This window comes from Tyto alba, unplaced genomic scaffold (assembly GCF_018691265.1).
Source record: "Tyto alba isolate M040663 unplaced genomic scaffold, T.alba_DEE_v4.0 Super-Scaffold_7, whole genome shotgun sequence".
Taxonomy (NCBI): Eukaryota; Metazoa; Chordata; class Aves; order Strigiformes; family Tytonidae; genus Tyto; species Tyto alba.
In genome coordinates this window covers 31,357,013-31,381,226 of record NW_024881328.1, presented here as the reverse complement: position 1 = coordinate 31,381,226, position 24,214 = coordinate 31,357,013, and the positions used below count along the sequence as shown (strand labels likewise).

Below are 24,214 nucleotides of genomic sequence, written 5' to 3'. Positions count from 1 at the left end.
ACAAACATAACAGATTAACAGCCTGACTATATGCTTTGGAGGAATGAATGACCTTCTAGCAGTCATTGCTGGCAAACAGAAAACCTGTCTATTTGATAATTGTTATCCTGTTACCTGATATGTTTGACACAACAACTATGCAAAGCCAATATCCAGGTTTCAGTGCACAGTTGGGGATTCCCATTCATACACCCAGACTGATTAATTGGCATGAATCTCATCAGTCCCACTGTCACCGTTACCTGAGTGAAGCCTACTTCATCATGAGCAGTTTGCTGTGTTCCATTCAATAACTCATCTTAAATTATACCAGCATCTTCTTATTCAGAAATCAAACATTAAAAATTGAAAAGCTCTCAGGTGTACAATTTAAATGGACACTTACTCTAAACTGCCATGGGCTTTGAAGCCTCAGTGACTGCTAAATGTGCATGATCTGAAAAATAACACTAATGCAAACCTAATGTCACCCTTGCAGTTCCTTGAGGAATTCAATGTGAAATAGTCCAAGAACAAAGAAAGATCTATATTTCAATTTCATTAGAAATTAAGCATCAAAATAGAATCAACACCAAAACAGCATTAACTGAAGGCAGCATTTCTGAGCATAAGATGAAGTAATAGTTTTCACTGAAGGAGTTATGTTTGAATGTTTGTATGCATACCCATGTGCTTTATATATATACATACACATAAAAAACAAAAGTTCAACTTGTATTACACCACATATTTCATTATATTACAAATCTCGAAGAATACAACCTTACTTATGAAACTATCGGAAAGCTGTATCATACTTTATTTTTAAACTGCATCAGATAAGCATATATTTACTACTGGTAGTCATTAAAACATATAACTGCCTCAGTAACATCATCCTTAGGGAAGGGATAAGGCTTGCATTAGTCATGTAGTAGTACACCAAGTAGCTTATTAAAAAATTAGAATATACCTTATTTCCCTGGTTAAATAACATCTAAAAACCACATAAAAATAGGATCCTGTAATAGGAAAACTGAGAAAAAAAGGTAAAAGAACAAAATATTGCAAACATTAAGTTTTTAAGAAATGTCACGAGGGTCCCTGAAACAGTTGTCCCAGACTTAGAGAATTCCTGTCTCAACTGTATAGTAACTTTTATTCATTAACTTTGAAGGCACTGATTCACTAGTGTATTCTAAAGAACTGAGGGCGAACTGAGGGCTGCATTTAAAAAGTAATTTAGAAAGTTAGACAACTTAATAATACAGTGGCTACCATTAAAAAAAAGAACTTGCAAACTCACCAGGTACTATCCAACAAACCAGAGCTGTTGTCTGTTTCAATTTGGAAAAACTGTTTCAACTGTTACTGTGTGGTAGCTGTTTAAAAAGATTAACAGAAAAGATTTAATGTGACCATTTTATAACACAACGTTGAAGTTGTTAGATAGACGTAAATTTCATATTTACTTCTAACATACACAACATGCACAAAACCGTAAGTCAATGTAAGTTTTACTGTTTACTTCAGCAAAAGCAGAGTTAGATTCAGCCCTCAAACACAGAGCACAAAAGCATTTTAAGCTGATGCTGACAAAAGGAACTAGGAAAGCTCATTTTTTTTCTTTCAAGATGAATGCTTAACACCTTCGGACCCCTCTGAAAATTCGTGTGGTATTTTAAACAAAGTGATTGACCCAGAGACATAAAGAGCCTAGATTTGTTGAGAAACAGGTAGGACTTGGTCCACTGTGCTCAGTGTATGCAGAAGAGAGGCTTTCTACAAAAGCAGGAAGTCTTTGCTTTTCCACATGCTGCAGCCTTCCACATTTTGCCACCAGGTGGCAAAATGATAGCAAAAGGGATTACACTGTATCTGTGCCATTCACCCATTAGTAGCCAGCTGCCACCCTCCAATGTAGCCATGAAAAAAAGCAACAGCTCCTTAAATACTGAGACTCCAGAATGACACACTGCATTTTCTGGGTTTGCAAAACGTTGAGAAGCTGAAAGTAATTAGGGTTCCACATAGCTCTATAAGCCAATTTATAAAATGACTGATAAAGCAGGCAAGGGTTTTGAATTGCAGTCTGTGTTAAAATTGAAGTTACATGCTACTCCATCTTTCTACACATCCTGTAAGTACTCAGGGCTACTTAGTTCTAGAAAAAAACATAACGAGTGAGCAAAATGAAAAGGAGCAGACCCTGGTTTTCATGATCTTAGAAAAATCTAACATACCTAAAAATAACCCAAAGTCTGAGCCAACATTAATTTGCATGAAGATAAATGAGGAGGCATTGAAGTCAATTCAATTACACACATGAAACACAAGAGCAGATAAATGGAAACACAGGTGACAAAACAGAAGCCAAAGTCCAAGATAAAAAAAAAAAAAAATCAGCTTCTCTAATTCTAAAAGCTTACTCCTAGAACGTGGAATTTGACATGAATCCCATATCCATGGGGTGGGATGGGCTCTACTAAGTAAAACAGAAGAAAGGATTTATTGTAATTGTCAAGGAAAGTTTCATCTTTAAAAGAAAAAAATATCTTGTTACTGGAAATTTTTAAGTTATTTTCTTTTAAGAATGATTTGAGGGAATTATTTCAACAAAAAATTCTGTAATACAAAGTTCCTTGTCTAGAGGGCTATATCCCCATCTATTCTTCCACTTCCCAGAACTGTGCAATGTATTATAACAAAAGACTAACTCAAAGACCTCTGCTATGAGTATTGTTCTGTAAGATCTGACTAATTGAGGTCACAAGACCCAAAACATTTACAACAAGTAAATTATATTGTTTCTCAGATGCTTTTATAAAATCTTACCTGTAAACAGGATGGAAGATGGAAGAACAAGGAAAGGATGAATAGATGTAGCCCCTCCAAACAGATGCAAGAGGGCTACTGGCAGTATCGTATTCTTTACTGAAGCAACACAGCATATTGAGAAACATCACTTCAAGTAGTGACCCAGGTCTGATCTCACTTTATAAACCTGCAAAGCAGAAGACAGTTGAGTTGCACTACTGTAACATTGGAATCAAGACTACAATGACAATTTCCATCACAATTCATGATGTGTAGATGAGATTTAAACATATACAAAAGAAAAGAGGATTTGGCAGAGAATCTGAAGAACCATTAAAACTGAGTATCAATAAAAAGAGTGTCTAAACACAAGATTTATTATAACCGAGTATTCTCACTACAATTCCGAGTTAAAAGATGATGTTTAGACTGGGCATATATTTTTCTTCTTCCACTGCTGCCTCTTTAAAAAAAAACCTCTAATTTCTGCAGTTCAGGCTAGATGTACTACATGCAGAGGCCATAGTATTAAAAGTAACCAGCATGCAGAATATGAATGCAACTGGCATTCCTCTTGTTCCTTAAAACCATTTCTTCCATAATGCTAAAGCACTGTTTGCAGTGCAATGTGGTAAACAATTTGCTGCAACAACAGCAAATGAAGGACCATGTTTAATTCAGACATTGTCATTACTTTATTTCCTTTGACCTCTGTGAATCTGCTCCAACTCTTGGTCTAATCAGTATGAAATATTCTAATTATTTCAGAGAGTGCAGGGCTGTGCTCAATGTTTTTCAACTGTTTCTTCCGCACTCCACAAAACTCAAAATTAGTAATCACAGTAATAGGTAGGGTTGCAAATCTGGATGCATCTCATCCTGTGCTGATAAGATACAAATGAGAAAAATAAGCCTTTCCTGAAGGAAAATTAAAGATGTTGTATTGTGTGGAATAAACAGTGAGCCTTTCCACCACAAGGTTTTCCACTTTAGGCCATGTTAGCCCTTCGAGTACTACCACAAACAGAGAGTTCAATATCAAAATACAATAAAATTTCAAGCAAAACCAAGCACCATGGGAAAATGAGTGTTTTTTCTTGTACACATATGGTAGAAAATAAAAATCTGCAGCACTTCGCCATGTTCTCAGGCAATCCATCACACAATGGAGCCACACTCCAGAAATTGCTTGTATGACTGGATTTCACTAGGAGGGTCATCATGAGATGACGACTTTCCATCCTCTTCTGCTCAGATGTAAAAGTGTCAGAAGGTACCCATCTCTGCCTTAATAAAATGGAAACATTAGTCTAATTTGGTTTTCAGTGGCAAAATGACCTGCAAATTCCATGATTCTAAAGTTTACCATACAGATGAAAACAGAGCAATGTTTAACAGTATTTCAACAAAAAATGCAGTTTGGGTCATGGTATCCTTGCTAATACTGCATCCAGCTTGTTTGATTCACTGTAATCCCTCTCTAGTTTAGAGGACTACTAAACACAGGATTATTTCTAACAATTTTTTTGTCCATCAGTACATTCCATACCATTCACTGCAATAGCTAAATGACATCACCACAACGTAGATTGTCCAAAACAAAGCCATATTCTACATGTAATTCTAGGCAAATAAGATTTTTGAAAGAACTTCAGGTCATACAGGGCCTACTTCCACAGATATTTGTATAGAATTCAAAGCTTAATTTTTAGACAGCAACTTGAATTTGCTGTGCAGCAGAGAAATCTGCACTGGTACATAAACTGTAAATAAAGAAGGGTCAGAAACATCTCCAAAAAGCATGGATTTAATGCACTGACTGACAATCTTACATCCCACAAAGCAAATCATCAAATGAGCATATTTGCAGTAGGCGTAACATATGCCTTGCTTTAGAAGTCTTGCTTCAGATAGCCAGAAGAAATGATAAATTCCTTACAAATCTGCTTTATGAACTCTTCCTGGCCACTGATTCCAATTCCAAGACATTAAACCAATTTTTGTTAGTCAAGGCATTCTATTCATGGCAGGAATAACAAAAATCTCCTTTTAATATACATAGATTTTCATTTTGTTAACTTATGGTGATGTTTATTTCCTTCTTAAGTATCAATAAGAAATACCAGTTTTCTTTCAGATTTACTTGCCTTCAAATTTATCGCTTTCACTTCCTTTTCTCTTCCTGTCATCTAAAATAAAAACAAAACCCAAACCAGAAAATCCTAAAAAAGTTACTTACACAAAGAAAGCTCATTGCAGAAAAAATATATACACAGTATTTCAGTTCTGTTGACTGCCTCAGTCACTGGTGAGAACACCATTCTGTAGACTGATCTGGAAAAAATTAGGTAAAAAGAAGAATTGGGAGTCAGGAAATCTGAATGCTCTTGACTACTGACACACTGCTAATATATCTTGAGCAGGTCAATTAACTTCACTGTGTATATTTCTAAAAGGATATATTAATTTTATCCATCTTTGGATACTATTCATCATTAATAACATCTCATGCCTTCAGAGCTGTTCCAATAAGGACTGTGCTCTTATTTGTTACTAAAGCCAAAAGATCATCAGATAGGGGTAGATAAATCCTGATATTCTATGGCAATATGTGACACAGTTCCCTAATTAAACCATTGGAACAAAGCACAGTCATTAACATGAAATGATTCCAGGTTCACACTATTCATTTATGCTTCCCCAAATAGAGCAAGTTCGGATTATTGAAGTTCACTTACTTCATCAATTCAATACAGCAAAGTTTTTCAATGCCGAGATTTAATATACATATGTTTAAGATATATGATTATACATATATACATCTTATAAAATAATATGGAAATTCTTCTAAAATTATCCAGTGCCTTTCATTAATGCACACAATGCACAATGCTTACAGTCTTCTGGAGTGGTTCCAACTAGTGCCATCCCAGAAGTCTTCCTTCCATGGTCATGGGCCAATTCTTTAAAGCATGCCTCTGTTGATTGAGGACAGGCATACAAGAAATATTCTCAATAACATAGTATTAAATATATTCAGTCTTCATGCAAAGTCGGCGTATTGTCATTTTATGTCTAAAGCTTTTTACACCACAAGTTAGTTCAGTTTGCACACTGCGAGGAAAAGTCATCATCCACAGATCCTTCAAACCACTTGTACTGCTGTCTTGTACAGCACTTGCTATTTCTCTTTGTGTTGCCAAGTCTTGAGTGTCCATAGTCACACTGCACCTCATTACACATGAGCTGGCTCCAATACCTATAATCATCAGAAAAACAGATCTGTCAGAACAAAAATCCTCACTTCTACATGTTTTCATATTTATAAAAAACCCCTAAGATTGGGTTCTAGCTTTTCCAAGCCTATCCTGCTGGCATCCCATCTGACTCAGGTAAGAGTTCCTAGACTGATAATACCTCCACTTGTCTCATTAGTATTTATTTTAAGTTCAGTTTGTCTTCATTTCTCATTGTCTACATGTGACTTCTTAATCATAAATATCCACTATGTACACACTCAATTTCCTTTTACTTTTGTATTTCTTCTGTTCCTATATTTCAGTGTGCTAAAAATAAAGGTATTTTGCATGTACAGAGAAAGTAATTTACTGAAAACAGATAAGATATATTTCATTCGTCCCCTTTTATCCACTATCAGCTTCATTGTCCATACTATAAAGTAACATCTAAATGATAATTAATTTTCCAAAGATGGTCCTCCCAGTCTTTCTGTTGAATGTTCTGCATGAAAGAGCAAGAAAAAAAAAATGAGCTGATTTCATAAATACTAAACTTCTTTCCACTATTCAAAAACAGAGCATAAGATATATCTACCCAAATTCCGGTCAGAGGTAATAATTGGTATATACTTTTGTCCAGTCAAGATCAACAATAAATTGATGTATCATTGTATTTTAGAAAGAATCATGAACATGGATTCTGTTTTGATCAATCTCCAAAACTTTAAAGTACAATTAATTAGCACTTAGATAAGTCACCAATGTTTGCTGCCCAAGAAAGATCTTAAAGTTCAGTCTGCTAGACTTCACACTGCAGAAAAAAAGAAACTATTTCTATGGCTTTGGCACAATAGCACATTTAACAAAACTTTCCTAGCTGCAAACTAAATGAAAACATCTTGCATGTAACAGTCCTTTAGCCAACAAGAATCTCTAGTTTATAATCAAACTTGTAACTGAAAGAATGAATGCTAACTCCCATTTATATGAAAAGGGGAACAAGTCAACCAAATCTAAATCTTCTGTTCACTGCCAGCTATATCAGATTAATATTCTCAGTTAAATATATTACAAAGTAATTTAAAATAATTTCAACCATTTACAATACCAACATAAAACAAAATGCTAGTATGTTACAAGACCAGATTTTAAAATGAGAAACAAGTGTATTTATATAGGCCCGAAAATAGCACAGTGAAGTTTTACTTTGTTCAGTCATACAATTTGCAAATACTTGGAATCTCAGGTAACAACATTCCTGGTTTACTAGCCAGAATTCTATTGATAAACAAATTTATAATTCAATTGGCACACAATTGTTCATAGGTTTAAATGATATTTCTTTTATTCTGAACAGTGATTTGATCAGAATCCTTGCTGGATGTTCTGTGAGCACTCCCTAGCACCTAATTCATAATAGGCCCAATTATATTCTTGTTTCTACAAATGAGATCTGACCAAGCTCCTCTACAAGTAATAGAATTTTCTTTGTGACGTTTCTTATCTCCTCTAACATATAAAGAATTTTTGTTTATAGTTCTTTGCAAAGAATAAATGTCTTTACATGAGTTTACTCATGCTGAAGTTCAGCACCTCCCATACCTTACAAGACAGAAATAATTATGATGTAATTCTAGTGATCCATCAGAGAATGATGAACCACAACAGCTTTCAACAACTGATCAGCAATCCAAAGCCTGAATGACCTACATACTTTTTGCAAGTTTTAAAGCTTATCACTAGAAACGTGCTTAAAAATGCCAAGTGGACAGTTCTATTGTGACAGACTAACACTCAATCCATACTCCTAAGAGCTGACAAACCACTCATCATTTGTCTGTTCAGGAACAGGAACACAAAAAGAGGTTATAGTGCAGATCACAGTAATTCTAATCTCTGCTCTAATGCTCAGCCTGCTCAGTCATACTGAATCCCATCAAGAAACCCAAAAAAATGTTTGCAAACAGTCTGAAAATAGATCAACTAATTTTAGTTAAACATTCAATACAAAAGCCTCTCCTAGTATTTTTCTTACAGATAAAGGAATCATACAAAGCTTCAAGTTTCCCTGGCAATTCTGCCATTTAAAAACAACAAGCAAAAAAATGGACAAAACCCCCACCAATGCAAACCATACAGCTGGTGATCCTCATAGTTAAAGACATACAGTTAACTGATAGTGATGTAAGCTCTCTGTGCCAGATTGTTTAAGCACAGAAGAAAGCACAAATGCACATAATTAAGATCTGATGTTTGCTTTTTTCTCCAAACACAAATGCAGTATTTGTGTTTGAGCACTGGCAGTAACAACTGTGAACTATGCTATTAATGTCTGATTTAAAAATGCTTGTGGTAGAATCCCGTCTGGAGGAACAAAAATAAAAATGTATTCAGACAAAACAGCAATGAAAAGTGCATTAAGAAAATTAAAAGCAGTGATTACAGAAGAAAACTATCTATTCTTCTCTCAGAAAGTTACCCACATAGAACTTTTCTTAAAACGGATCCAAACATTGCTAACATTGCTATTCTCAATAAAACTCTAAGTTTCTGAAAGGATATGTTTTTAAAGTATATGAAGTATATGCAAATCCTTGGTTTATTTAAAGGGAGAAAGATAGTTCAGTACCATTTTTGCTTATTTTCCCTGAATATTTTTCAGGTTAAATAAATTGGTACTAAATGGGCTGAGGAGTCTAGCTACATTAATGGCTTCATTTATTAACTTGCATTTAAAAATTTATATCTTTAAAAATCATAGAATTTGGGCTTCTCAATTTCAGTAAGGGATGCAATGAAAATTGCTGGCATTTTAGAGAAGCTGTTCACACCAACCTGGCATGAGGCATCCATTTGCTAGACTGTTTCCTAAATTGATTTCTGGCTCTAAGTCAACATCTGGAAGTGCATCCTTTCACTGACTGTCCATGGAATTTAACTGCCTATTATAAGAGGTTAAAGTAGAGCAGTATGAATTTGTTTTTTTGCCTGTTCCCATTAAGACATACTGTATTGTCTGCTAATGCTATGTAAAACCAGCCCTACCAATTGGTCTTTTTTTGAGATACACACACATAGAAACATTCCGGTGATTATTGCTCCCCATTTTTAAGGACATACAAGACTGAACAGAGCCAAACACAAGGCTTTGGGACACCCATGATCCAGGTATGCAGAAAATATCTATCCTGTTGTCATCTTGTTGTATGGGGGTTTCTGGCAGCACTTCTGGCAAAGCATTCCGACAAAATCTGTCTATTCATATTGCTCCCAGTCACACTGCTTCCACCATTAGATTTAACAAGACTCTCAACAATACACTAGAAATATCTGACTTCTTCTAAAGTGATTTTAACTCATTTGAAACTACTGCACTGCAAAATGATGCTCTTAGCTTTGGATATTTGGGTAATGAGTTCAGTGAGTTTGTTTGAAGTAAAGGTCTAGTTGCTCCACAAAAGGGGAATTTTAATTCCAACATACGAGTGAGATAATGCAGAGTTTGTGAAGTCTCATCATTCATGCAAACATCTTCCATCAAGTTTAATGTTATCATTAAGTATTACCCACTTTGATTAAAAAACATTTGTTTAACACTTCTTACAAAATTATCAGAAGGACTCCTAACTCCTCATTTATTCAGTAAATCTCTGCTCAGGTGTGCAAATGTATGGACAATGTCAAAGGTGTCCAAGAAAGATAAGAAAAAAATAAACCTATCATTAAGTTTGAATTCAATACAGAACAGTTAGTACTTGCAATACCAAAGCTCTGCAGATGGAAAAAGTGAAAACCAATGGCAGATAAATCAGACAAGTGGGAAATAAACCCCATCATCTAGTCAGAAGTTCCTTTTGGGACAAGTGTTAAAAGGGGTTTAGGAACATTAAAAAAAAAAAAAAAAAAGAGAGATCTTCTTACCTAACATATCAACAGGAGTTGCTTTGACTAAGACTGTTATAGGCATTATCTGGAGATGTATTTTGCTACTTGACTACATTCTGCCCAGGGAAGATAAAATTTCAAGATTTCAAGTATGCAGCAAAAACTTCAATTCTCCACATCACACAAGAGTATATATAACTTCCTGCCTGCACTTACTTAAAGACAAGTCCTTCGACATAACTGAACAAAAGCATGTGCTTAAATGCTTTGTTAATGATTTATTAGAGATATTTTTATTTACAGTCTCTTATTACATGTGCTGAAATATTCTGAGTCTATTTGCAAATAAAATGGATATTCCTCATCCACATTATGCACTGACTGCAACAGGATTTGCATTAAAGAGGAATAAAGAAAGGAATGAAAAATTCTCTTTATTGGCCTGATGCTGTAAATTCACACATGTTGCCTGTTGCACTTTCCATTATCATTGACTATTGGAACATATTACTAGACGCTGAAGAATCTGTATCCACTTGAAGTCACACAACTGAACCTATCCCTCACTTCATATAACTGTATTCCACTGAGTAATACCTTTTTAGATCAGCATCCCATAAACAAATGAAGTAGCACAGAGTACTGAGCTTTTGCAGTACTCCACCTAAGAAAATACTGTTATCTGATAAATAACTGATTTCAAATTGAGGACCTATTTCCTTCCCATTTTGTAATGTACCATGCAAGCAGTGTCTCAAAACACTTCTGGAAAGAAAAACTAGAGCAGAGGATGTGGTATGAATTCCAGAATCCCATGGTGCAAAGATACTGTTTGAGGCCAAATTCTGACCTCATTTTTGTGCATGCAGCAATCAAAGTTAATAAATGGGATGGCAGAAGTTAGTCTCATGTTGAACACATTGCAGTACCCGTCCACAAAGCCAGAATATTCTAAGAAAAAGAAAGAGAAGGGAAATTGAGATACAAGCACACAGAAGTCAAATTTTCATAATTCACTGCCAGACAAACCTCAGACTGCAGAAATGGTTAGGGGGCTGAGCTTTGGTCCATCTTTTTTAAGCAAGAAAATCCCCTTCTATTCCACTTCCTGGGCTACTGTGTGTTCATTTAAATCCCAAATAGATTTCCCTAATTATATTGATTTATACCAGACAGCATAGAGCTTCCTTAAGCCACAAGTTTTTCTGGTATGCTTAGACAAACTGCAAAGCACAGAAACTTTCCTTGTCATTTAACTATGTGTTCCATGAACAGCAGAACGACCAAAGCTTTTATGGACTCATGTCCTTTGTTCTTAACTTTTCTATTAAAGTAATTCCAGCCCTTCCTACCCACCATGTCCTCTGTGAATTGGACCAGGACAGAAACAGCACATGCTAGCTCCCATATGCAGAGACAACACATACTGAATTTTCAGTCTATTGCTTTCAAACATGATGTATAAAGGCTGAATTCTCTCCACCTCTCCTTCAGTAGGGGCATTCGTTTGAGTCATCCCAATCTATTAATTCAGCAGTTTTCCCAATACTCCCAGATCCTTTGCTCTGCAACGCCTACTCTTCTCTTAAAGCAGCCAGTAGTGACATTGGAAAGGACTGACAGGTAGAGTACATGATTAAACAAAACCAATTTCCACACAAAAACAGCAGAAAAGAAAAATGTATTTTATACAGTAGCAGTAGTTCCAAATTCTTCATACATCCTAATTTTTCAGCAATAAAAAAAAAAAACAGAAATGAGATCACATATCCTGTTATTTTAGCAGCTTCTCCACATAGCTGACAGAAAAAGAACATGGATTTATTTTTCATGCTGAAAAGCTTTTATTCTCACTTTCACACAACTCAGTAAATTGCTGAGAGTAATTTATTCTCCCCTATGCTCTCCTGAATATCCATACACGCACAAAAGATGGATGCTGGCAGGCAGAGCTGTCAGTAGGAATTTCAGCAGAAGTAAATTGTTTAGTACTTATAATGGAGCATAATAGTTGTAATTTCATTTGAACTTTTGCCATTAATAAGCTAATAAAACTACAAGTCAAGACCCAGTCATTCATCGCTGTGTGGCCGCTGGGAATTTCTCTGTGCACACTTCACCACAGAGACAGGTAACTCAGTCCTTTAAGTGTTGCTATACCTGAAAGAATGATGAGCCAGGCCTGGCACTTTCTCTCAATAGTGAAAGACACAGCTGCTTATCAACTGCAAAGGAGTTTCCTATCATTATTTAACAGGTGTTTCCACAGTTATTCCAATCCTCTGCCAAAATGCAAACTAGCAATTTGAATGCATATGAAGCTGAAAAATGTTTAAAGGGAAATTTAAATATAAAATATAATACGCAAATATGCACACTGCACCTTAATTGGGCAGGAAGCATGTTTTTTTGAAGAGCACTGAAGTACCATGAAATATTACAGTTGCTACATATGAACAGATAGAAATTCATATATATTAGATACTTGGCCAAAGATATTATTGTCACATCACCAGACGGTTGCTCTTCACCTACAATTTCGGTGAAGCATCTTAAATTTAAATGGTATGATTAAAACAAACTACAGCATATTTTATTGGTCTGAGAAAATACACACAACCAGAACTATGTCATATTCTGTGCTGTTTGTGTATGCTCTCAAAGTACAGTATTAGTATACAAGCTATAAAGGCAATGAAACAGTTGATTCCAGGAAAAGGTGCTTTGATTGTAAAACATTACATTTGCAGTGACACCATTTCTACTTAGAAACTGCAGATACAGTTGCTTCTGATAGATTAAACTAATTAACCACTCTGCAGGCTGCCACAAAGGTCTATATGGGAGCTCAGAGAGACTCAAGTGGTGAATAAGCCATTAGTTCTCTCCAGAGGAATTAATTTTGATATGCATGTCTTTTATCACTGCTAATCAACCATGATACACAGTCTTTCTGCCAAACTCCCTGAGATACATGGGCAGACTTCTGCAGAGTCATGAAAAAACATAATGTACTTTGTCTCCCTGTCCAAGTAGGCAGCAAAAGTGAGCAGTGAACTGCACACCACCAGCATGCAGGACAGGCTAGCAACTTGGTGGTTGGCTCATGACTCATTCAGTATATGAGAACAGTGAGGACTGCTGTAGGGAAAGAAGAGCAGACGTGGTAAGAAGAGGAGAATGTAAAAAGAAAAGGTATTTCCTTTTACAATGATAGAGAGCATAGCAAGCAAAAACTTGTAAAGAATAAGAAAATAGAAAAATGGAGGAATGAAGCATCACAGAACAGGACAAACATGAAGGCTGACAAAGGCCCCTGAAAATATAGTATTTCAGGCCTACATCGCGTGATATTTGTAAGAAATGATTCACTCAAGTTTATTGAATCTGCTTACCTATTGCAATAGCCACATGACAACGATTAGAGGCAAGCTCAGAGCAAACACCGCACCATTAAAATTTAGAGTATGCCATGGAAGATTTCTCATATCTTCTTGAAAGCAGGAATAGGTTGGTGCTTTCTATTTTAAGTGGGAAAACCATATTATATATACCATTATTTCCTATAACCAAGAAAGGCCATTTCATTATTTTGGTAGTTGTGTGTATCTGAATTTTGGCTAAGATGTGGACTTATCTTCATGTTCTCCCATAAGGCTCATGTAGCATCTGGGATGAAGGTGAAAGCCTGTGTACCATCTTATATATTAGCTTTAATTATCCAGTAACAGTTGCATCATAGAATAATTTCTAAAATGGACACTTGCATTCGCCTAACCACTTCTCTTAGATATATCCTTAGTAATTCAGCTATCATTAAACATAACAGAGCTCTGCCTGTGTAAACTAACCTTGGCAATCAAGGTCTAAGCAACTAGATTTTCAGAGCACAGGCATTATATTTATGATACTTTTGTGGGCATTTTTTTTTTAAAATATCCACTTCATATGAGAAAAGCAGACCACTTTTTTTTTTTTTCTTATGCTTATATATTTAGTATGTTTTAGCATTTCTTTAGCACAGTGCCTAATAGGGAACAGAAGTGACAAGGTTTCATTTGCCCTTCTAATTAAAAATTTTAGTGTCAGCACAGACCAGAACTGCTCAAAATTTGATTAAGAAAATTAAATAAACAGTTGTATGAGGGAGCTGGAGATTTTTTCCTTAATTTTACTTCATTAGCAGAGGCATTGTGAAAGTTTTCACTAAGATTACAGCCCTAGGGCATGCTCACAGAGAAAAATCTAGAAAACATTCTACAACTATACCTCAAAAACTCTAACCAGAAGGGAAATGAAGATTTGCTTATGGAAATGCCAAATTGAACACCTGAATATTTCTAGCTGGCCCCAGGCACAATAAGATGCACTCCCAACAAATGCAAGTGCCTCACAAGAATTTTTGTAACGTCAGCCCTAACTTCTTTCCTAAATGAATCTTTCTTCCATACAGAGCCCCACTAACTCCAGTGCAGCCCTACCTATCTGCAGGCAATGCTGCTCCAGTCTCTGCCGAACCAAGGGTGAAGTAGGGTCCCACACTTCCATACATTTATTTGATGTGTTTATTATCAATCTTTACTACTGCTGCACCAGATAGTCAAGCTAAGTATCTTTCTATGTGACAGATTTCATAGTTTGATTTCTAATATATACAGGTAGCATGTTAAATAACTCAAAACTTCTTCAGAAAATCAAACTACTGGGTTATGTGCCTAACTTTAGGAGCCAATTCAGGCACCCATTTTTACCTTTTTTTCCATCAAACATAGTCTGAAATTTCATCAGAAAATGTTGTAAGTTCTTATACTCGACTTATTCTTTGGCTCTTCTAAGCACATATTTGGAGTCTGTTATCCTGGTGGCTGTGCAAACAGATTAAACATTGAGATTTCCTACATAATATATGCTACAGGAAAGTGATAAACATGCAATGTAAGTGATAAATATACAAGGCACAACATGTGACGTGCCCTTGCGGCAAAGAAGGCCAACAGCATCCTGTGCTGTGTTAAAAAAAGCTTCACTAGCCCGTCAAGAGAGATGGTGCTTTCCCTCTGCTCAGATGTGGCATCACAGGTGCTGCAGTGCTGTGTCCAGTTCTGCACTTTCCAACACACAGGACATGGACACACTGGAGCAAGTCCAGTGAAAAGTTGACAACATGATTAAGAGACAGGAACATCTGTCATCCAAAGAGAGGTTGAGAGAGCTAGGACTGTTTAGCCTAGAGAACAGAAAGCTCCAGGGGATGTTATCAATATGTATGAACAACTGATGAGGTGAGTAAAGATGACAGAGCCAGACTTCTCAGTGGTGTCCAGTAACAGAACCTGAAGCATTGGGCACAAGTTGAAATACCAGAAAGTGTTTAATCATCAACAAAGCACCTTTCTTCCTGTGAGGGTGACTGAAAACTGGAATAGGATATTCAGAAGTCCAGCTAGAAACAGTCCTGTGCAACCTGCTCTAGCAGACCCTGTTTTGAGCAAGTGAGTTGGTCTAGACCATCTCCAGAGGCATCTTCCAGCCTCAGTCACTCCACACGTCTAAACTGCCCAGAGTTTTAAACTCCTGGGAGCACAGGTAGGAATTACCAGAGGAATTCCAGTTCCAAAGGTAAGACAGTGGAACTGACCAGTAGCTTTGCTGTAAAGGTATTAGAAATATTGCCTATATTGATCAGCTGCTAAACAAACGAAAGCATTGTTGAAATGCACCTCTAATATCAGGCTCCCAAGACATGAAAGCAATTTCAAGCAGGTGGCTGCTCTGATACAGATTCTTCAAACCACACTGCACAGCACCATCTTCTGGTGATCTGAAGTTGGATTTTTTTTTCTTTCAGGCTTTGAGAAAAAAGCACTAACCGTATCAAAGATAACATTACCAGTTCTTGTATGAAAATTAAGTTTTAAAATATGCAATTTAAAATAAACAACATGTTTGGTGACTTCCATGTTTTATATATTTTTTAACCCGTTATCCCTAGAAACACACAAGTGAAAAAAATATACTTTAAAATGTCTTACCCTCTTCATCAAGAAGACCAGGCATCAACCTTGTTCTGATTTCTGAAAGTAAATAAAAATACATACTGCTCACATAATAAGCAATGAAATATCAAAGTATATATCACAATGCAATTTTCTTCTGAGATTGTATGTGGACTCTCAGCAACAAGGTGAAGGTCTGCTTTCTGGAAGAGCCTTTGGATGAGCTTTAGAATATGGGAAGTAAGAACTGTTGAGCTTGCTCTGGCACAAGCGCAAAGGCATACCCATGAAAAATACAAATGTGCTGAGTAGATCATGGACACATTGCTTTAACTGAATCTCTGTGAGCAGGCTGAACAAAAACACGCAAGCTAGAATTTATACTTGGAAAATAAGCCACTCTGAAGTACTCTGCTTATTAGCTTGCTACACCAACAAATAACCTTACTATCATGACATTTCCTTTTTATTTGTTGAACTTTCCATCAAGATGAAACCAGTCAAGAATTTGACACCAGTTACTTGATTATGCAATCACTTTTCAATTACCTCTGCTTTCTTGCAGAACTGACTTAACCAGTAAAAGTCAGACTTAGTATCTGGTCATTTCCCAGATTGGCACACAAGCATTTTTAACTAGACTCTGAAAACAGAACAAAGGAATAAATACACGAAATAGGAAAATTCTAGACAACAGAACCATGAATGCTTTGGAATATAGGAAAGGTTCTAACTTGCTTTGCCATGTAAAATGCAGTTTCTCACAATGGTACATGTGAAAGCTTTCTTTCCAATGTAGTAGCACTAGTGTAACCAAAGTAAAGTCAGTATATCTAAGCTGCTTTTTTTAATACAACCAACACCTTTAGAAAAGAAATGAATCCACATACCTCTTTGTTTTGAAATTAACTGCTCTATGGGGAGTGTGAGATACCCCATAGTGCTGTAACCATGCTACCGCAACACTCTGGGGTTTTACTGCTCTGCAGGAGGCCTTCTGCAGTCACTATCACATTCAGAGGCACCAACTGGCCTAGCTTTCCTCAGGATTTACCAGCCCGGCACTATTTTCAAGCTAAGGCACCACAGACAGAAGACGAGCTGAGCACCGCCGCCTCAACTTTGCTATAGCAAGAGCAGGGTGAGGCGGGTGGGGGGGGGGGGGGCGGCAGCTGCGCAGGCTGCCCTGGGGCGCCGCACGAACCGAGGACGGAAGAGCCTCCGGGCGCCCCGGAGCCCGCCAGCAGCCGAGCCCGCCTCACGGAGCGCCGGCCCCTGAAGGCACGGCCAGAGAAGGCGTGAGGAGGCTTCGAGGAGAGCCCTGAGGGAGGGAGGGAGGGGCGCGTGGGAGCGCGCGCCCACCCCGCCTCCGCCTAACGGCTCCCCGCTTCCCGCCGCCCGCCTTTTAAAGGCTTCGGTGACGTCACGCTGGCGCGGGCGGTCGTTAGACGCGCGACGCCCCCTGCCGGGCCTCTGAAGGGGGGCGGGTGGAGGGCGGGGGCGGCGCGCAGGCGCAGTGCGGGGGCGGGGCGGGGCTGGCGGCGGTCGCCGGTCGCCGGTGGCGCGAGGTCGGGTCCGGGGCCCGGGCCGGTTTCCCCATGAGCAGGCGCTGCCCGCCGGCCGCCGCCTCGCTGCTGCGGGGGCTCGGCGGCTCTGCCGCGCTCTGTCTGGGCAGGAGCATGAGTCTTTGCGGGGCGCCGGCCGCCTGCGCCGCGGGGCCTGCGGGCGGCGGTGGCGGCGGCGCGGGCTCCTCCTCGGCGCGGCTGAGCCCGCCGTGGCTGCGGCTGCCGGACGTGCCGGGCGCGGAGCCGCACCGGGCCAACGACCTCCTCCTGCTGCTGCCGCCGCCGCCACCGGCCCCGCGCGGCCCGGCCCCGCCGCAGCATCACGTTGTCTACTTCCCGGGGGACGTGCAGGTACGGCGGGGCGGGCGGCCGAGGGTGATAGGCGATGGCGGGCGGGGGCGGGAGCGGGGAAGCGGCGGGGACCGCACCGGTTCTCCCTGAGGTGAGGGGCGGCCGGGACCCCGGCGGGGCGAGTCGGAGCTCCGCCCTGGGGGAAGCATCTCCTGGGCGCTCTCTGCCCGTTACCGCCCGGTAAACGTGGGGGGAATGGGCCGTTCTTGAAACCTGACCTGCAGCAGCAGCAGTGGAAGGGGTAGTCCTCTTCTGCAGTACCGCCCGAGGTTGACGTTTCTGGCGGGGACGGCAGTATCTGACACGGTATAAGAGAGTGTCTGTGGAGAGAAGACGACGACATCCTAAAATGGCAAGTTGGCCTCGTCAGGCTTAGCACCGTGTCTCTGTGCAGGTGTACAGACATCCCAGACACCGTCCTGCAGGTCTTTCCCAGGCGCTGACGCTTTCTCGGTGTGTCCTGAAGGCACATCTTGTCTCTGAGGTGACAAGAAACTGAAAAAAGACTCTGAAGTGCTGTCTCTAAGCATGTGGTCGACCTCTGCAGCGTTACCTACTCTGGTGCTCTGGGTAGTCGGCTCATCTCAAAAGCAGGGGTCGTCTTGTTCTAAGCAAAAGGCTTTCCTGTGTGGTAAAGATGCAGCACTTGGTGGAGTTTCATTTTAAGGATTAGGGTGGCCTAAGAAAACCTTTCTGATTACCATTCCTGGGTATGGCTTTATTATTCCTTAATAAAGCTAATTAGTATTCTCTGCTATTCTCTGCCATCATGAATTCAGGGGTGAGGATCATTCATGACTTGGGGGTTAATTTTTTTCCATCTGTGCCCCATATGGATGTGAACAAGTAGAATAAAGACTCCCTGCAGCTGAATGAGAGGGAATCTTTTTATTCCTCTATAAAAGATAGAAAAGTTATTACAAAGTTTTAAGTCTACTGTTGGTTTGTAATAAGATAATCAGTATTTCCACAGATGGAGATGATACAGGGAAATAATGTATTCTGTGTCATACGAAGTTGAGTAATACTGTAATCCTCTCTTGGAGTGCAGTCAACAAAAATTATGAATACCTCCATGTGCTTATTTTTATTGTACTAATTTTGGGGGTATTAAAAATGTGTGATAGAAATATTAAAGTAGAATAAATACATTTAAATATGCCAGTTTCTTTAATGTGTTTGTTGTTTTGGAAGCCTAGCAAGTGAGCACCTCTTTAATGCATCTCTGTTAGTTACAGTCCTTTCTTATGAATGTAAGTACACGAGACAGAGCTGAAACCTTTTCACAATGTAGTAATGGATCTTTTCTATTTTTTTTTTTTCATTTTTTGTTTTTCCAGAACTATCATGACATCATGTCTTGCCACCCAGAAAACTTTCAGTGGGAGCAGTGGAGTTTTGAAAATGTTGCTACCATACTTGCTCGCCGGTTCCCTAATAGCTTTATTTGGGTTGTAAAGTGTTCTCGAATGCACCTGCACAAATTCAGTTGTTATGACAACTTTGTGGCGAGCAACATGTTTGGAGCACCAGAGCACAGCACTGACTTTGGAGCTTTCAAGCATCTCCATGCACTGCTAGTTAATGCATTCAGACTCTCTCAGAATATTCTGCCATCCCAGAAAAGTGTGCATGGTGTCAGCAAGGATGCAAAAATAGCTGCTGGTAAATCACAGCCACAGTCTGTTCCTACAACAAATGGCTGCTCATCCACAGAAGAGAGAGATTACGAATGCTCTAATCATTCTGCTATGAACTTCATTATACCGTCTGCTGTAGGTGCAGTGTCATTTACTTTGATTGGCTTCAGTAAAGGTTGTGTGGTTTTGAACCAGCTCCTTTATGAGCTGAAGGAAGCCAAAAAAGACAAGAATACAGATGCCTTCTTAAAAAACATAAAAGCAATTTACTGGTTGGATGGTGGTCACTCAGGAGGAAGCAATACTTGGGTTACTTACCCTGAAGTGCTGAAGGAACTTTCAGAGACAGGAATTGAAGTTCATGCTCATGTTACACCATACCAAGTGTTTGACACAATGAGGTCATGGATTGGGAGAGAGCATGAGAAATTTGTACAGATACTTGAAGAATTTGGTGTGGAAATAAATGATCAAATACATTTTGCTGATGACGTTCCATCCTTAGATAACCATTTCAGAGTTCATGAAGTATTTTGAGACTGTATGTATCTGAATAGTATATTGATTGTAGAAGCACTTTTAACACTGTAAACGTTGTAATCTAGATTTACAACTTTGAGCAGAGGCTTTCTGAAGAGTATACTAATTCAGTCCTGCATTGCTAATAGATACTATATATAAATTTCAGTAGTTTAAGAAGGAGGATTGGGACCGCATACCTACAACAGATGTTATCAATTTGATTCCTGGAAAACAGTGTTATGAAGAACTGTCCTATACATGTTTTTTTTGTTAAATGTGGACGTTTATTCTCAAACTGCTGGCAAAATGTCTACTGTCGTATACTGCCTTTAATGGGAGTTTAAAGGACTCTAGACTTTCAAATGCCTGGATACTTCAATTTAGTAGCTTCCAGGGCTAAAAGCTTTGATCTTTGTCAGTAACAGAGAGAAGGATGGGTTTTTTTCGCTCAAGGAAAGTGATGATTGTTAGAACAATCTTAGTTATATATTTTGGTGAAAACTGGTTTAGTTAGTTAACTAAATATTCCATTTTTGCAACACTTCTCCTAATTGAAACAAAGTCACAAATACTTACCTTTGGAATAACAGTGCCCATCCATTTTTCTTCCTGTGTGCACCTTGCCTTTTCTGTTTCTGTAAAGTTTCATTAATTCATTGTAAAGTATCAGCTAGTGAATAGCCATTTCACCTGGGGCTTGAAAATTTTGACATAGCTATGTTAAGTGACCAAGAATATTGAGGAGGGTGTAGCTTACTGCTGTTTTAACATAGCTTGCTATTGCTTTGACTAACTTTTATAAGGACCAGCACTAATATCTGTATTTTCAAATCAAGAGGTATTTTTGTCCCTACCTTGGACTGGTGAGGTCAAAATGCTTCAGTTTTTAAAACTATTATCGCCTTTAAATATATTGCAGTAGTGGCTTCTAGAGCTGCCCAAAAAGCTATTTTCAGAGCCTAATTTTTCATACAGAAAAACACATACTCCCAGTTAAATATGAAGCTGGACAAATCAGCTGCAACAGATGTAGTCTAGTTCAGGCCCCAAACCTGAATGTTCTTCTGAAGGAAGTATTACTGAAAGATGGACAAATGAGGGTATTAGTGGAACTTTTCTACGGTTGTAAGTAACTTCCCATTTATCTACAAATAAATCTTAGAATTACTCTTAAAGACAACTTTAGCTATTAACAGTGAACCAGTAGCTTAAAATGGTTTTGGATTTCCTGGAAGTACAGGAATACAAAAGCAAATTAGCAAACCACTGTGAAGATTACACAAAAGATGTGGCTCAGCTCTGAAAAAAGGCATTTTATTCAATTTTGTTTGTATGTTTGATGGTGTAGCAACATCTTCCCCCTGCTTCTTGCTTCCTGTGACTCTTACACTGTGGAAGGAATGTCTTGGGTCATGTTTCTGCTATTGGCATCATTAAAACTTACAAGGTTCACTGGAAACAGTATTTTCACAGCTCTTGCAGAGGTTGTGCATGTGTTAATGATCACTGAAGGATAAGAAAAGTGTCTTGGACTCGTAAGAAAATTTTCTTAAAACATTAAAGGTAGTAGAAAAGATTATGCATATAGTGTGCACCTTGTAATGTGAAAGTGAACTGTATCGCTAATAATAATTAGGCTAATGTACCTGGTTAATCAAAAGGGGGAATAATCTATTTTAATTGATGGAGAAAAGTGCAACATGCAAACCAACTCTAACATTTTATAAACAATCTGAAATATTATTCTGACTGCCATGTGCTTTTTTTTAAAGCTCTTTCTTGGAGACTTTGTTCACCCCTATTTATCAATTACCTTCTTAATGGTGTTGGTATAACTTAAAGGTTATAAGTCCTTAATGGGCTTATAACAACTTGTTTATGTGTTCCAGGGAAGCCTATTTCCCTTCTTTGTCCTTTTGATAATGTGGAATATGCAGTGACTTTTTTCTGTAAAGGAAATATGGGTCATGTAACAAAGTGATTTTAATAGAAGGCCTACAAATTGCTTGAAATACCTTTAACTATTACAAAATAAAGTTTAAAAAAATAAACAAAAAAACCCAAAATGCACCACTGATCTTGCTCCCTCTCAGTTTCATACTGACCAGGCTAACTGGGATATGCTAAAACTTGCCCTATCCACTAACACTGCTGATCACAGACCAATTTCTAAACAATTCTGTGCCAGCCAAAACAGCAGGAGTAGGTTGTTGGAAAAATCTTTTGGAAACAGCTATTAAAATACTGACGTTGTCTTCAGAAGTTTCTGGATGGCTGTCCTATGAAAGTAACATTAACCTGTTTCATGGAGGCTGCTTACAATAGCTTAAATAAAATAGGCTCAAGTGTTGCTGTATGAATTTGAAGAATAAGCACTTTGTTGTAAAACTAATCTTGTTGTGAGACCTCATGTTGTGGAGGGAAAACGGACTGGTTGTTTTTCATTCTCTAAACAGTTGTAGTACTCTGTTGGAATGTGTCTCTGTCATTCAGTACAATGCATGCTAAAAATAAATTTTGCAAACTATGTAGAAAATAAAATATTTCTAATGGGTGAAACCACTTTGTGAATGTAAAACTATTAAACAAGGAATGTGAAGTTAAGTTCTGTGGATTAAGCTTTATCAGGTGTTTGTGGAGACCTACTTTTAAAAAATCAGATTTATTTGATAGCTTTTCTTCACGGAGGCTTTGCATTTGTGTAGTTGGCATCTTTAATTCTAAAACAGCTTACTAGCATATCACATACATGGAAAAGCTGGCACGGAGCACCCAAGGGTGTGAACATTTTTATGTTAGGATGAAATGGGTCATAGTTAGTATATGCCTGTTTTTCAATGATAACTGTAAAGGCAGTTTTTAATAAGCTTTAATGCAAATACCTAAAGTTAAGTGATTCTCATGCTTACAGTGGTTTAGTTCAAGACATCTCATTTTTTAATAGAGTGAGCAACTTTACAGTATCCTTAGTTCAACATAGTATGCAATAGCTGGTATTCTTTATATTACGTTCTTGTTTCTTGTATAATAGACAAGACATTCTTCAGATTTTGAGAAATGCTAAAATGTTTTCATCTGTACCGGTTAAATTCCTTTAAAACAAGGCCTGATTCTGTGAAATTGTCCAGATTCTGTATGACTTGAATGATTTTATTTTGTGTGCATCTTAGAAACTTTGGTAGCCTTCTTCCTACCTAGGACTAATTTAATTGTTTCTCTGTAAATGTTGCTGCATAAATCAGTATTGGCCCCTAATTCTGAAAGGTGATTAAGGGTCCAAGTCTTAACACGCTGTTGAAAGGAGCAATCATTTCTGTCCTCCCATTGATAACATCCTACTACCTCCCTTACGTTAGCACAAGCAATTTATGGTGAGTTGTTCTATCTTACTCTCTTAACATTATTGCTGATAGAGATACCTGACAGGAGTGCTATGTATTTAAATAGTCATAGAAATTACTTCGAATAAGACTGCTAAGTCAGTTCAGGAGTTTGGATGTTACAGCTGTGGATATTCACAGATAAAAGTGATTGTGCATGATCATGTGCTCAAGTTTTCCTGACTGGTTCTTTTTGAGCGATTTGCAGAAAGAAAACATCACCTGTTTTTCCTTCCTTCTTACAGTGCTTCTTAAAATGCTGCCTTTCCTAAGCTAACAGTTACTTCATGTCTGCAGATAAACAATATTTGTTGTCTCATATAGACTGAAAGTTGAAGCACTGAGGTTAAAGTATACTCATCTATTGACCTTGAATGCTTATTTTAAATTACATGGCGTCTTACCAGTTAATATAAGAGAGAATTTAAAGAAGAGTGAAAATTTTGGAATATGTGTGCTCTGTTGTGAGCCACATTTTTAGGTACATCACTGCCCAGCAGAATCCACATAAATGAATTGTGTCTGGTGTCCCTGTGCAATATGAAAGCAAAAGTGGATGTCTCAGATTGCAATCCACAAGAGATAGACTCTTCAAGTCACCTTTGGAGTTACTTTTTCACAATCTTTTGAATCTTATATTGGAATCTCATTTCACTTTTGTAAGGAAGGTAGATTAAAGGGAAAAAAAAATTTACTGGTGCTCATAACCTGATGAAAATTTAGACAGATTTAAATATTGCTGATGGAGACCCTGGCTGGCTTTCTTTTGGTCTTACTGATCTCTTAACTCTGTTCAGATGCAAGGTGACCGGTTTCAACTCAAAAAAAAAAAAAAAAAAA

General features: G+C 38.1%; 1 protein-coding gene across 1 annotated transcript; it reads left to right on the top strand.

Moving 5' to 3' along the window:
* The first annotated feature begins 17,442 nt into the window (after positions 1 to 17,442).
* Positions 17,443 to 22,598, top strand: CUNH2orf69 (chromosome unknown C2orf69 homolog). The gene is made up of 2 exons (XM_042784319.1): positions 17,443 to 17,832; positions 19,173 to 22,598. The coding sequence occupies exons 1-2, from the start codon at positions 17,515 to 17,517 to the stop codon at positions 20,007 to 20,009; spliced, it is 1,155 nt and encodes a 384-aa protein (XP_042640253.1). The 5' UTR covers positions 17,443 to 17,514; the 3' UTR covers positions 20,010 to 22,598.
* Positions 22,599 to 24,214: the final 1,616 nt, after the last annotated feature.